Genomic DNA, 14,847 nt, shown 5'->3' on the forward strand with positions numbered 1-14,847 from the left:
ACTTATTTTGAGATAGGGGCTCTCTATGCGGCCCTTGTATGGACCTTGACACAGTAATCATTTGCCTCTGCCTCCAGAATGCTGGAATTACAGGTAGGTACCATCCTACTCAGCTTCTAACCTTTATTTAAATATTTATTTATTTATTTGTTTGTTTGTTTCTTCCAGACAGGGTTTCTCTGCTTAGCCCTGGATGTCTTGGAATTCTCTCTATAGACCAGGCTGGCCTTGAACTCAGAGATCCACTGGCCTCTGTTCCCTAGCTTCATTTAAGTCTTGACTTCCTGAACATCTAGGATGCCTATAACATCAAACCAACATTGGAACAATTAAAGTCACCCTCCCAACAAGGGCAGTGATGGTGCACACCTTTGATCCCAGCACTCAGGAGGCAGAGGCAGGTGGATCACTGTGAGTTTGAGGTCAGCCTGGTCTACAGAGTGAGTTCTGTAGCAGCTAGAACAGAGAAACCCTGTTTCAAAAAACCGAAAAAAATAAAAAATGAATAGAAAAGCCAAATGCATAAATAAATAGTAAGTCATCCTCTCATACATAAATACCTGGATTCTCAGATTTCTTCTAAACTTCAAAATCCCTGCAACTCTCCAAAAACCCTTTGCAATCACTCCAAATTTTTGTGTCCCAGATGTTAGCCACACATTCTTGTAATAGTCATGGCTCCTGGCTATGGTGTGTGTGTGTGTGTGGTGTGTGTGTGTGTGTGTGTGTGTGTGTGTGTGTGTAGGATAGCATAGCTTTGTTTCTGTTTTGAGGTATCCACTCCTCTGGTGGATGTAGGATGGGGGAGCCAGCAGCAGCAGCTCCCATGCCCACAGGAAGCCAGGCCAGTCCCAAAGCAAGTTCCTCTCTATCCCTCTGCACAGGTTCCCAGAGACTGGAGTCTGGAAAACAAGACGTGAGGGGTTGTGGAAGTGTGAATCAGCCTCCAAGCTCTCTGGTGTGTGCAGCCGCGAGTTTGAGTGGGTTGTAATCGAGTGTCTGAGGTAGAATGACAATTCTCTTGTAAGACTGAGGGCGGGAGGCTGATGTCACTGGGCTCACCCCACTGGGACAGGGTCGCTGGATGCTCAATGCGCTGAATCCGGGGACTCAACATCGCCCCCCCCACCCCCGAGCCCGCCCTAAAGCAGAGCTGGCTGCGCCCTCCCTCTGGGTACATCTAATAGCCTCTAATTACAGCATATTACCCCACCCGCCTGCGGGGGAGGGGCTTTCAGAGGACCCGGGGGTCAAAGGGCGCGGTCCGGGGCTTTACCGGTCCTCAAAGCTCGTGTACTTTGTAGCCGTTTTTTACTCATCTACAAAACGTGGAATTTGCAATTTTTAAAATAACCAAGTTTCTAAAATTAAGAAACAAACAAAAACCGGGGAATTAAAGTAGCCCTTGACTCCTAGGGTTTCGGAGGACATTCAATCGTCTGAATCTACCTATAGCTTAATGTAAGACTGCAAATAGTAAGCACTCCACAAATGATGTCTTGAGACTATTGTCAGCAATTGATTTGTTTCTTTTGAGCCCTCAGCGATCCTCCAAGCTGGCTCAACCGGTGGACGCACCCTTTTCCCTGAAGGTTTACCTGCGGCTTGCGCGCCCCCTGGTGGGGTTCAGGAGACTCGCAGCTTTGGCCTGGCCAAGTATTTTCAGACAAGAAGATGCTGGAAGCACTGGCGGCCGGGAAGGAGCGGGGAGCTGCGTGGAAGGCGACTCCAGGCTGGGCAAGTGGGTTTGTCCTCTACTCAGGACCCTTCCTGCTCCCGACCACACCCGTTCCTCCTTGAAGGCTCCAGCGTCCCTGCTCCGGGGAAGCCTCATGTATTGATATCTCTCCGCTCTTAGAAAGAAAGGCTCGGGTCAATACGCGGCTAAGCAGGAGGAGTCCTTTCCGCTTTGAGGGAAGAACACGAATGTGCCCCTGAAACTGGGAGCCGCAGATCCGCCTTGGGAGGATCATGAGGACCACTCCACCCCGGAGAGGCCACGAGGAGCCGAGGCCACCCCTCCCCTCGGCGCGGCTGGGCCACAGCGACCCCTGGCGGCAGAACGTGTGCCCGCCCGCGTCCCGCACCCAAGATGGCGAGGGGGCGGGGGAGAGGCAAGTGCTCGCGTTTGGAAGAGATCACGTGTCCGGGGCGGGGCCTGCGCCGAGGGGGCGGGGTGGAGCGGGGCGGCGCTCTAGGCCGAGCGGGAGGTCTGGGCTTCGGGCGCTCGCTGGTGGCGGACCCGGAGGCTGCTGCTGCGCGCCGGGGCTCCTTGGCCCGGATCGAATTCGATCCGGAGCCATGAGTGTGGACAAGGCCGAGCTATGCGGGTCTCTGCTCACCTGGGTAGGTCTGGGGGGCGGGGCTGGGTCAGGTGTGTGCCCTCTCTTCTTGCCCTGTCGTGGTCTTCTCTCCTCTGTCCGGGTGCTGGAAGGAGGCATAGGTCGTAGGCTTGCCGGGCCGTTGGACTCTGACCTGACCACCTGCCCCTGTCACGTGGGCAGGCCTGAGAGGCAAGAACAGGTGAGGCCCCGCCCTTCTGGGGCACAGGCCTGGTCACGTGTTAGCTAGCAGTGGGGACCAGGTGACTCTGGTAACGCCCTGACTTGGACTGGCATGGCAGGGTTTGTCCGGCCAGGTGAAATGGGGCCACGCCCCCTCCTGCCCAGGTGTGTAGAAGCCACGCCCCCGCAGAGTTGATGTAGCGGAGCTGCTGGGGCGAAGTCTCCAAAAGAAATGTTCCAGATCTTGAATTTTCCTGTTACCCCTTCCGGCCCCCTTTAGTTGCAGACGTTCCAAGTTCCACCTCCCTGTGCCAGCCCCCAGGACCTGAGCAGCGGACTCGCCATAGCCCATGTGCTGAATCAGATGTGAGTTGGGTCTGAATGGGAGGATCCCCAAGGGCTCCCCAGCCAGCTCATCCCACCTTTCCGCCCCTAGAGACCCCTCCTGGTTCAACGACGCATGGCTCCAGGGCATCACAGAGGACCCAAGTCCCAGCTGGAGATCGAAGGTGACAGGTGGACTCATGACTAGGAATAACTAGAGGATGGACTTATGAGGTGATCGTAAAGGGACAGCTAGACACATGTCCTGCATAATGGACAGGCAGACCTGCCAGGAAAAGGGCCAGATGTCTGGTGATCAGCAAGCTATTTTTGTTCTTTATATTGAGCACCCACAGTAAGATAAAAACTTCCCATCATTCTTGTGATGTGGGCAAAAAGCATATACACAAACAAATGTTAACTTTCCAAGAGGTATGGTGGCAAATGCCTGTAATCCCAGCTATTTTGGTATGGTGAATATGGAGGATGGCAAATTCTCCATCAGCCTGGGCAATGTAATAAGATCCTGACTCAAAACTTTTAAAACAGGGCTAGGAATGTAGCTCAGCAATAGAGAATTTTCTCACCCTACACAAGGTCCTGGGTTCCCTCGCTAGTATCAGGGGGTTATAGTGGGAGTGGTAGCCAGGCCAGGTGGCATACATGGGATCCCGGGACTTAGGAGGCAAGAGGATCAAGAACTCAAGGTCAACCTTGGTGGATGCATAGCAAACCAGAAGTCATTCTGAGCCACAAGAGATGCTGTTTCAAAAAAAAGAAAAAAACAAACAAACAAACAAACAACAAAAACCTGGGTGGAGGATGGCTTAGTGGTTATGAATACTGCTCTTCTAGAGGACCTGAGTTCAATTCCCAGCACAGATACTAGGCAGTTCTGAACCACCTGTAACTCTAACCCCAGGAGATCTGACACTTCTGGCCTCTGCAGGCATACACACACACACACACACACACACACACACACACACACACACACACTAATTTAAAAAATAAGCCGGGTGGTAGTAGCACATGCCTTTAATCCCAGCACTCAGCACTCGGGAGGCAGAGTTCAAGGCCAGCCTGGTCTACAAAGTGAGATCCAGGACAGGCACCAAAACTACATGGAGAAACCCTGTCTCGAAAAACCAAAAACAAATAAACAAAAAATAAAATAAATCTTAAAAAACAATAACAGTGGGGTGTTGCAGCACAAGCCTTTGATCCCAGCATTCAGGAGGCAGAGGCAGGGGGATTCTGAGTTGGAGTCCAGCCTGGTCTACAGAGTAAATTCCAGGACAGCCAGAGATACACAGAGGGAAACTCCAAAAACAAAAACAAACAAAGAAAGGCTATAGGAAGTGAGTAGGTGCTTTCTTGAGATGGGCTTATCTCCACATGAGACCTGGAGAAATGGTTTTCCATGCCTGGGAAGCAGTGATTGCAGATCCTCAAGTGGGAATGAGCTGAGGAGTGAAGGATCAGAAGAAAGGAATGGATCAAGACCCGGAGGACGGAGATCACCAAGGGCCTAGCAAGCCAGGGAGGCAGAATGCATTCTCTCTTTCTGGCTTTTTGTGACAGGGTTTCTCTGTGTAGCCCTGGTTGTCCGGAACTTGTTCTGTAGACCAGGTTGGCCTCAGATTCAGAAATCTGCCTTGCCTCTGCTTCCCAAGTGCTGGGATTAAAGGCAGAGGCCACCATGCCTTTCTGTTCTATTTTTAAGTACTATGGAAAGACACAACCTGGCTCAGCCATTTAGAAGCTCCCCCTAGTTTCTTGGGGAGGAATGGGGTGCAAGCAACAAGAACAGGAGATGAAGGGCTGGGAATGCAGTTCTGTGGGCAGCAGCTCGCCTGGAGTCCAGCAGTGAGGGGCAGGAAGCATGGCTCAGTGGGGGAGCCCTGCTTAGGATATGCTATGAGGGTAGGGGAGTGGCCTCATGGGAAGCCCATGTCTACAATACCTAAGGCCCTAGGTTTGATCACCAGAACAACCCCCCCAAAGGTGGGAGATGAGAAGCAATGGGTACAGGCATCCAAGTGAGATATGACATTAGTAGTGCCAGGTAGTGAGAAACCACTGGATTCTGGGACTTGTGAATAAAGATGGCGAGGTAAACACTGAGGACAGGCATGCAGGTCAGCCCTAGAGGAGAAGGATATTTAGAACAGGACCAAACAACCAGGGGATAAGCAGGGAAAGGAAATTGAAGGGGGGGGGAGTGAGGACAGATTTGGGGGCACTGCTCTAGACCTCCATTTGTAGATAACTCCTTGGCCTCACCAGGTCAGGAAACTGGAGAAGATCTTACAGAGCTTGATGGAATACTCAAAGGATGTGAGTACTGCAAAGGGGCTTGGGGCTGGGTTGGGAGTCAGTCCAGTCAATGTGTCCTGACGTCTCCTCTCTGTTCTCAGGTCCTGGGGCATCCTGTATCCGAACAGCACCTTCCAGATGTCAGCCTTATTGGTGAACTCTCAGATCCTGCAGAGCTCGGCAAACTGCTTCAGTTGGTACTGGGCTGTGCTATCAGTTGTGAGAAAAAACAGGGTATGAGGCGGGCTAGAGGGGGGAAGCCGGAGAGTTCCCAGAGGACACCTGGGGACCTGTGCTTCCTCGACGACCCATGTCTGGTCTCAGCCTCTCGCCTCCACCTTCATCCCCAGAATATATCCAGAGAATTATGACACTGGAGGAATCTGTTCAACATGTAGTGATGGAAGCCATCCAGGAGGTAGGTGAGAGCATCCCTTGGGGCAATCCAGAAGTGTCAGGGGAGGGGACATTGGGCAACTGGGCACAGCCCCTGCCCTGCCTGGTAAGGTCTGTCCTCTGCCTAGAACTCAGAAGTTCCACATCTCTGTATGTTGGCTGTAAGTCAGAACCCTGTAGCCTCAGAAGTGTTGGCCTTTTTCTGCATTGGAGGGAGCCTCTGGGCAGGACTTATCAGGCTAAACTAGCCTTGGGGAGGGGCAGGAGAGAGGTTCCTTGGCTGATCCTCAGAAGCCTTGAAGTTGTATCAGAGAGCCTAGCTCATCACAATGCCCCCTTCCGCAGCTCATGACAAAAGACACTCCTGATTCCCTGTCGCCGGAGACTTATGGGAACTTTGATACACAGGTAAAGATAGAAAAACTTGCTAAAGGTCGTGACCCTGCCCCTGCCTCTGATTCTCTGGCTGCTAAGGTGGAAAGGCTTGTCCTTATGTAGTCCAGGCAACAAGGGTGAACTTTAGATCTTCCTGGCTCAGCCTCCTTGTAGCTGGGATCACAGGAGAGCATCTGATAAAGGGCTTGTTATTCTTTTTTTTTTTTTTTTTTTTGGTTTTTCGAGACAGGGTTTCTCTGCGTAGCTTTGTGTTTTTCCTGGAGCTCACTTGGTAGCCCAGGCTGGCCTCAAACTCACAGAGATCCACCTGCCTCTGCCTCTTGAGTGCTGGGATTAAAGGCGTGCGCCACCACCGCCGGCAAGGGCTTGTTATTCTTAAACTTAAACGACCATCTCTGTTTCTCCGGTCTTAGCTTCTTGCCTTGCCCCATCTCAGGGGTTAGAAAATTACCGTTCTTCCATCCTCCTAGGACTCCAGCCCACTCTTAGATCTTAGGGTTCCTTGACCCCTCCCCAGGGCCCCTGGAAATCACAGCTTTTCCACTTCCTCCCTTCTGGAGCCCCAAGTCCTTATCTCCCACCTCTTGTCCATCTCCTCAGTCCCGAAGATACTATTTCCTGAGTGAGGAGGTGGAGGAGGGTGATGAACTTCAGCAACACTACCTGGATCTGGAACGGCAGGTGGGTGAGGCGGAGGGAACAGGGCCACGTGCATAACCTACCTACATAAAACCTGGTTCATGCTCCAGTTCACCTGTCTTCCCCGCCCACAGCTTGTGCTCCTTTCGGAGGAGAAGCAGAATCTGGCACAAGAGAATGCTGCCCTACGGGAGCGGGTGGGCCGCTCGGAGGTGGAGAGTGCACCAGGCCTCACTGCTAAGAAGCTGTTGCTCCTGCAGTCACAGCTGGAACAGCTGCAAGAGGAGAACTTCAGGTATGGTCAGCTGGGGTGGGGGGCGGGGCGGGGCACTGGGGCCAAAGGGCATCATCCTTCTCCTGTGTCTTTCCCCTGACACCCCAGGCTGGAGAGCAGCCGCGAAGATGAGCGGCTGCGCTGCATGGAGCTGGAGCGGGAGGTCACTGAGCTGCAGCAGCGGAACCAAGCCCTGAGCAGCCTATCCCAGGAGGCACAAGCGCTGAAGGACGAGATGGACGAGCTTCGGTAGGCAGCAGGTCCCGAATGCCCACCACACACCTGCAGCGTTGGCACAGGGTGCTCTCCAGTGCTGTGGCACCTCCAAGTCCCAAATTCTAAGTGCACTGGCACACCATACCTCCTAGGCTCCCCCATGCCATCCTGAACCACACAGCACCGCTAAGATGTAGTGGTATTTGCTCCACCCATGACTTCTGGCCATATGGCTCAAAGGAGGTGGTGCTTCCTGCTACACTAAGGCCCGCTACAGAGAGACTTCCTGGATCCATGGAGCCCCCTTGGTTTTACAGTGTCATTAGCCATCACCCGACAGCACAAATACAGCCCCTCCATTAATATTTTGCAGACCCCACTGCACCATTTGGATCCCATCATGCCCCTGGGTTCCAGGATGTCCTCTAAGACTGTATCATCACAGCACCCTGTGAACCTGTGCCTTCTGTATCTTCAAAGACCTCTCCTATAACCCTATATATTCTCAGAATGCTAACACACCCGGTGAACCATCCCACCTCGCTTCTGAAGACTCCTGGGAGCTCCCCACGACCCCAAAGTGTCCTTATCACTCACTCTGTTATCTCATAGTTCTTCGATGTCTGTGCATTTCCACTTCAGAGAACCTTTCCTTTATAACCTGTTACCCTAATGACCCCTACCAGAACTACAGACCTGGCTGACACCTTCATCTTGACCCCGAATCCCTCAGGCTGAAACCCTTCCCTGCCCAACATCCCAGCCGACCTCTGAAATTTCCACTCCCCATGCCTTTCTCAGGCAGTCCTCCGAACGCGCAAGGCAGCTGGAGGCCACTTTGCAGAGCTGCCGACGCCGCCTGGGTGAGCTGCGGGAGCTCAGACGGCAGGTGCGGCAGCTGGAGGAGCGCAACGCGGGCCACGCGGAACGCACGCGGCAGCTGGAAGAGGAGCTGCGCCGTGCGGGATCCCTGCGTGCCCAGCTCGAGACCCAGCGCAGGCAGGTAAGGCAGGGAGCGCCACCCCATAACGGCTGGACCCGGCACTCTAGTCCGCTCCCAGCACAGCTCTGTCCCTCTTGTATTACTGGGCCATGCATGCCCTCTAGGCGCGCCCCTCCCCTGGCTGGGTTTGTAAGCCCCTCTGCTTCTCTTGAGCACCCTGCCTTCCAACTTCTTGTTACCACCTCGTCCCTTCTGGCTCCACCCCTTTTCTGGCCCCACGGGGTCTTCTGCCCCTCCTCCTCTCTCTGCTGTCCTCACGCCTCCCCTTCCCCCCTGGTTTCTCTGTGTAACAGCCCTGGCTTTCCTGGAACTCACTCTGTAGAACAGGCTCGCGGGTTTTGTTTTGTTTTGTTTGTTTCCAAAACCGAGACAGTTATCCAAGTGTGGGGACGGGCGGGTATCCTGATGGCCGGGTGATGTACAGGGCAGCTGTGCATCTCTGTCAGGTCAGGGGGATGAGGTTGTCTGGGGCTCACTCGCTGCCCCCTACCTGCCTCTGCCTCCCAAGTACTGGGATTGAAGGCATGTGCCACCACTACCTGGCCACATAAATTTACTTATAAATTTATAAATAAATAATTAAGATCCAGTTGGTGGTGGAGCACACCTTTAATCCTAGCACTTAGGAGGCAGAGGCAGGTGGATCTCTGAGTTTGAGGCCAGCCTGGTCTATAGAGCGAGTTCCAGGACAGCCAGGGCTGCAACACAGAAAAACCCTGTCTTGAAAAAACAAACACATGGGTGGTGGTGGTGCACGCCTTTAATCCCAGCACACTGGAGGCAGAGGCAGGTGGATCTCTGTGAGTTTGAGGCCAGCCTGGACTACAGAGGGAGTTCCAGGAAAGGCGCAAAGCTACACAGAGAAAAGCCAAAAAAACAAAAACAAATAAAAAAACCCCACAAAAAAACCAAACAGTTTATGTGTATGACTGTTTCCTCTGCATGTGTGCCTGGTGCTCATGGAGGCCAGAAGAAGGCATCAGATCCCCTTGGACCAGAGTTACAGACAGTTGTGAGCCACCACATGGGTGCTGGGAATCGAACCCCTATCCTCTGGAAGAGAGAACCCAGTGCTCTTATCCCTTAAGCCATCTCTCCAGCCTCTAACTTCCCTTCTTTTCTTAAGTTACATTTTGTTTATTTTGTGTGTGAGTTTGTGTATGTGTGTGAGTGTGCAACCGGGGTTCAGAACACAGCTTGCAGAAGCTGGTGTTGTCTTTCTGCCCTGTGGGTCCCAGGGGTGGAGCTCAGGCTCAGGCTTGGTGGCTTTCACCTGCCAGTCTCAGGCCCACTCCTCTCCTGCAGGTGCAGGAGTTGCAGAGCCAGTGGCACGAAGAGGCCATGAAGGCCGAGAAATGGTTGTTTGAATGCCGGAACCTAGAGGAAAAGTGTGACTTGGTGACAAAGGAGAAGGAGGTGAGGCCCTCCGCCCAGGCTCTGCCTGTGTGTCCTGGGATAGCCCATCTCCCAGGAGGTCCAACGGGCATCTTGCATCCTGTCCCTGTAGCGGTTATTGGCTGAGAGGGACTCCCTGAGGGAGGCCAATGAGGAGCTCCGCTGTGCCCAGCTGCAGCCGAGGGGATTGACTCAGGCTGGTGAGTTTCAGATCTGGGTTGGGGTGGTCTGGGGCTGTACTTTAGCCCCCAAAGATGACCCTTGAAAAGAGAACCCCGGAGGGTTGGGGATTTAGCTCAGATTTAGCTAGCAAGCGCAAGGCCCTGGGTTCGGTCCTCAGCTCCGAGGGGAAAAAAAAAGAGAGAGAGAAAAGAGAACCCAGGGATAGAGACTGTGGGTGCACAGAAACCTGAAGATTTCTTGTTTTCTTCAGACCTCTCGCTGGATCCTACCCCTTCTGGCCTTGAAAACTTAGCCGCAGAGATCCTACCTGCAGAGCTCAGGTATACAGGGACCTCTTAAGGCTCTGGACCCATCCAGGCTCGGCTCTTCCTCAGCCCCACTCTCAGAGTGCAAGCCTACCATTCCTCTTGGTTGCCTGGTTTAGGCTTCGTGTTCCTGCTTCTGCTCTGGCTCTTCTATTTCAAAGGCTTTTCAGTGCACGAATTAAGTCCAATCCACGTAGCTTCGCTTCAGATGCAAAATTCCTACATCTTAGCTCTGCTTCCTTTGATCTGAGACCCAGGTTCCTGCCCTGGTATCCCTGGAACCCCTACTAGGTCCAGTTCCTTTTACCCTGCTCTGGTAACCCCCACCCTGGCTCTCACTGTTTCCGCAGCTGGATGCAAGTGTTCTAATCCTCCCACCCCCACCCGCGCACCTCTTTGGAGCCCCGCCCACTTTGATTTCCCTCCCTAGTCCTCCATCCGCCAGCCCACGTCAGCCCCCAGAGCCTGAGCGCCTGGAGCCGGGTCTTCAGTACTCCTGCCCGAAGGCTGGCTGGGCTCTTTCCAAGGCAACGTTCGACCCAGAGTTTCACCTGTTCTCAGGGAGACGCTCCTGCGGCTTCAGCTGGAGAACAAGCGACTGTGCCAGCAGGAGGCCGCGGACCGGGAGAGACAGGAGGAGCTGCAGCGCCACCTGGAGGAGGCCAACCGTGCACGCCATGGGCTGGAGACGCAGCACCGGTAAGAGCCCCAGTTTGTTTGGAAAGGAGAGCTACAGGCAGGACCAAGCGCGAGTACTGAGCACCCTTCCCACCAGGCTGAACCAGCAGCAGCTGTCTGAGCTGAGGGCCCAGGTGGAAGATCTACAGAAAGCCTTGCAGGAGCAGGGGGCCAAGGCAGAGGACGTGAGTGCCCACCTCCTCCCTGCCTGGCCCTCGTAGTGCCCCCCAGTAATCTTCCTTTCTCCCCAAACCCCTGCTGCCCGATGCCCGATGAAGGCCACTGTGAGTACCACGGTCCAGGGAGGCACCCCCTCGTTTTCAGACCTGTCCCCCACCCCTCACTCCCTGCCTGCTTCTCTCCCCCAGCCCACCCTGCTGAAGAGGAAGCTGGAGGATCATCTGTAAGTGCAGAGAGCCGTCACTCCTGGGGTGGGAACCCTCGGGGCGAAGGTGTGGAGAAGTGTGGGGGAGCAGAGCCAGTCAGCTAGGTCAAGTTGAGCCTTTATTTTGAGACAGGATGTCATATAACTGAAGCTGGCCTTGAATTCCTGCGCTCCTGGCCCTCTGCCTCCCAAGCGCTGAGGCTGCAGGTGTAAACTCTCAAGTGTGATCTTCTGTTTGCTTTTATGTATTTGTTTTATGTGTGTGAGTGATTTGTCTGTATACCTCATATGCCCATGGTGTCCAGAAGAGGGTCTCCCACCCCTGGAACTTGAGTTAAAGGACAGTTGTGAGCCACCATGTGGGTGCTGGGAACCATATTTGGGTCCTCTACAGGAACAGCGAGTGGTCTTAACCCCTTCCTTTGTTTTTTTTTGTTTTTTGGTTTTGGTTTTTCGAGACAGGGTTTCTCTGTGTAGCTTTGCGCCTTCCTGGAACTCACTTGGTAGCCCAGGTTGGCCTCGAACTCACAGAGATCCGCCTGCCTCTGCCTCCCAAGTGCTGGGATTAAAGGCGTGCGCCACCACTGCCCGGCCCTTTGTTTTATTATGAAACAAGTTTTCTCTGTAGCCCAGACTGGCTGAGGCCTTGTAATCCCCCTGCTTCAACCTCCCTTCTGTGTGTTCATAGCATGTGCCATTATGCCTGGCTCAGAATCTCTTTTAGAAAAAGTAGGAGATGTGGTATGGGCCTGTGATTCCAGCACTCAGGAGAGACGGAGGAGGGCAGGAGTTCAAGGCCATACTGGGTTATGTGAGACTATCTCAAGGTAAGGGAGGGGCAGATGGTCAAGGCAGACATGGACTGCCCACTCGACACAGGGCAAACCCCCGGCCAAGCAACCACATCTCTGACTTAGTGGTAGAGTACTGGCCTTGTATCCACAAGGCTTTGGGGTTCTATTCTTTTACCACAAGAAGTAAAAAATAGAGACAGCCCTGGGGCTTGAGAGATAGCTCAGTAGTTAAGGTCACTTGCTGGTCTTCCAGAGGCACTAAGTTTGAATCTCAGTCCTCATGTCAGGTGGCTCACAATCACCTGTAAATCCAGCTCCAGGGGAGCCCAATGCCCTCTTTTCCCTCCCCAGGCACAGACACATGTGGTATACACTCAGATCCATACAGACACACACAAATAATAAATCCTTAAAAAAAAAAAAAGGCCCCAAACAAAATACCAACCCTGGCTGCTGGGTGGAGAATGAAACTGAGGTATTGAAAGTAGCAGAGAATGGCGAGGGAAGAAGGGATGGATGACGAGGACCGGACCAGACCAACTTGGGGACCATGGGGTGGGGAGATAATTAGATAGAGCAAGGAGGTCTTAGTGGCCATAATGAAGCTTCTGACTTACTGGGACACCACTAGGAGAAAAGAGAAGCCAGTGGACTGGAATGTGTGTCTGCTATAGAGATTCAGCCTAGAGTTCAGTGAGATGCTGGGGTGTGGCCCAATGGTAGAGCACTTGTGTAGCATGGACAAGGCCCTGGGTCATATCCCCAGTACCACAGATGGATGGATGGATGGAAGGACCGACAGACAGGCAGGGATGCCAGTCCAAGGTCATCCACTTCTTCCATGCTCACAGGCAGAAGCTGCATGAGGCCGATCTGGAGCTGCAGAGGAAGCGCGAATACATCGAGGAGTTGGAGCCTCCCACCGACAGCAGTAGTAAGTGGGGTTCAGCAGTAGCCAGGGCTAGAGGGAGCCCAGAGCGCAGCGTGCAACTCAGAGACCTTGTTCTGCAGCGGCGCGTCGGATTGAGGAGCTGCAGGACAGCCTGCAGAAGAAGGATGCAGACTTGCAGGCCATGGAGGAACGCTACCGCCGCTATGTGGATAAGGCACGCTCGGTAGGGATGCTCGGTGTCCCCCGGGCCCCTCCTGCCTCAGGTCCTACTTCCTGTGCTTCCCATCAGTTCACATCTCCTGCCAGTTGTACACCCCTGCCCTTAGCATTCACACCCTTCACACCACACCATGATGTATCACAGGCTTTGCATGGTGCCAATGCCAAGGGCTGTCTGTCCCTTGCACTCCGTCTGTCAAGGGGTCTGCAGAGAAGCTTTGGGGCATAGCTCAGTGGTAGAACTTCTGTCTTAGATCTACCAATGAGGTTCTGGAGATGTGGCTAAGTGATGGAGTACTTGCCTTTAATCTACTAGCTGGGGGCTGGGTATGTGGCTCACTGACTGTACTTGCTTAGCAGGCACAAGGCTAAAGCCAAAGCAAGGGGCCTGAGTAGTTCAAGTCTGTCTGTGTTCCCAACTATTCTGCAGGGTTAGGCAGAATGGACAATAAAGAGCCAGGCATGGTGATATATACTCCTTTAATTCCAGCACTAGGGAGGCAGAGGCAGGTAAATCTCCATGAGTTCAAGGTCAGCCAGACTGCATACAGAGACCTTGTCTCAGATAGATGATAGATAGATGGAAAGAAAAAGATCCAAGCATGACTCAGAGGAAAGAGGATCTTAAGTTTGAATCCTGATCTGAATGAGACCCTGTCTTTTTTTTTTTTTTTTTTTTTTTTGAGCTGAGGATTGAACCCAGGGTCTTGCACTTGCTAGGCAAGCGCTCTACCACTGAGCTAAATCCCCAACCCATGAGACCCTGTCTTAAACAACAAAACAAAATAGTGCTAGTGATATAGCTGTGTTGCCTGGCATGTGGGAGACCTTAAATTCAACCAGTCCCCAGGCCTGCAGAAAGTCACTGTCATTCTAATCATGCTCACTCTCTCGTGATTTTTTTTTCCTTCTAATCCCTAGGTCATTCAGACCCTGGAACCCAAGCAGCAGGCACCCCCTGGGGTGTCCCAGGAACTCCACACCCTGAGGACACAGCTCTGGGAGCGAAATATGAGAATCCGGCACCTGGAGGTGGGTAGTCTCATCCCTCCATGGGCCCCTCAGCACACCCAAGCCCCTGACTCTTGCTTCCCTGGCAGATGGACTATGAGAAGAGTCGGAGTCAGCGGGAGCAGGAGGAAAAGCTGCTCATCAGTGCCTGGTACAGCATGGTGAGTGGGCTGCCTCCATGGCTGGTGCGTCTGGCTCACATGGCTTAGGTAGGCTCACTTACTCCGTGTCAATCATACCGCCTCTCTAGGGCATGGCCTTGGAGCAACGGGCTGGGGACGAGCAGGGTCCTGCCCACGCCCAGTCCTTCCTGGCGCAGCAAAGACTGGCCACCAATGCACGCCGAGGACCCCTGGGACGCCTGGCTTCTCTGAGCCTTCGTCCCACTGACAAGCACTGACAGACCTCAACTTCCGCTGCCTGCTGGAGTCCTCCACCTCACGTGGTGGTACCCAGCTTGGGGCCTTGACCCTGACTGAGGCTATGGCCTCTGCCCCTTGCTTCCTTAAATGGGAAAGATGGGGAGAGGCAGCTAGCAGGTGTAGGCCTATTCTTTTTAACAATGTGATTCTTCTCCTTGATTCTTCTCCTGGGCCTCATGTACTACCTGGGAAGAGCCTGATTTTATATTTGAAAAGAATAAAGACTTTAAATCTGTCATGAATGGACTCTGGACATCATTGTGAGGAATAAAATGTCAGCTAGAGTCACAGGCCATTGCTTTTAAGAAAGCCTTATCTTGGATTCTTTTTTTCTCTTTCTCTTTTTTTTTCTTTTTAACTTTTTTTTTCTTTACACGTATGAATGTTTTGCCCTTGTATATGTTTTTGAACTATGTGTGTACCTGGTGCCCACAGAGGCCAAAAGAGGGCATCAGTTCCCCTGAAACTAGAGTTACAGATGGTTGTGAGCCA

The 14,847-nt window shown here is 53.0% G+C and overlaps 1 protein-coding gene across 4 annotated transcripts; it reads left to right on the forward strand.

The window, feature by feature from the left end:
* Positions 1 to 2,182: 2,182 nt before the first annotated feature.
* Positions 2,183 to 14,597, forward strand: Hook2 (hook microtubule tethering protein 2). 4 transcript variants are annotated; one of them, XM_028862238.2, is made up of 22 exons: positions 2,183 to 2,346; positions 2,785 to 2,870; positions 2,941 to 3,013; positions 5,118 to 5,168; positions 5,249 to 5,381; positions 5,498 to 5,565; positions 5,889 to 5,951; positions 6,540 to 6,620; positions 6,713 to 6,873; positions 6,961 to 7,101; positions 7,870 to 8,071; positions 9,377 to 9,487; positions 9,579 to 9,666; positions 9,900 to 9,969; positions 10,516 to 10,653; positions 10,730 to 10,817; positions 11,001 to 11,035; positions 12,663 to 12,745; positions 12,823 to 12,926; positions 13,844 to 13,954; positions 14,023 to 14,094; positions 14,184 to 14,597. In XM_028862238.2, the coding sequence occupies exons 1-22, from the start codon at positions 2,302 to 2,304 to the stop codon at positions 14,331 to 14,333; spliced, it is 2,154 nt and encodes a 717-aa protein (XP_028718071.1). In that variant the 5' UTR covers positions 2,183 to 2,301; the 3' UTR covers positions 14,334 to 14,597. The 4 variants fall into 4 exon arrangements, with proteins under 4 accessions (XP_028718071.1, XP_037061947.1, XP_028718072.1 ...); XM_037206052.1 differs by having other exon boundaries at positions 12,823 to 12,917; XM_028862239.2 differs by lacking the exons at positions 10,730 to 10,817; positions 11,001 to 11,035.
* The last annotated feature ends 250 nt before the right edge of the window (positions 14,598 to 14,847 follow it).

The sequence above is a fragment of the Peromyscus leucopus genome, chromosome 5, assembly GCF_004664715.2.
Source record: "Peromyscus leucopus breed LL Stock chromosome 5, UCI_PerLeu_2.1, whole genome shotgun sequence".
Lineage (NCBI taxonomy): Eukaryota > Metazoa > Chordata > Mammalia > Rodentia > Cricetidae > Peromyscus > Peromyscus leucopus.

Coding starts and splice junctions, on each gene's coding strand:
- Hook2 (XM_028862238.2), top strand. CDS start 2,302: ATGAGTGTGGACAAGGCCGAGCTATGCGGGTCTCTGCTCACCTGG. Junction 5,566..5,888: donor TGATGGAAGCCATCCAGGAG/GTAGGTGAGAGC, acceptor CCCCTTCCGCAG/CTCATGACAAAAGACACTCC. Junction 6,874..6,960: donor CTGCAAGAGGAGAACTTCAG/GTATGGTCAGCT, acceptor CTGACACCCCAG/GCTGGAGAGCAGCCGCGAAG.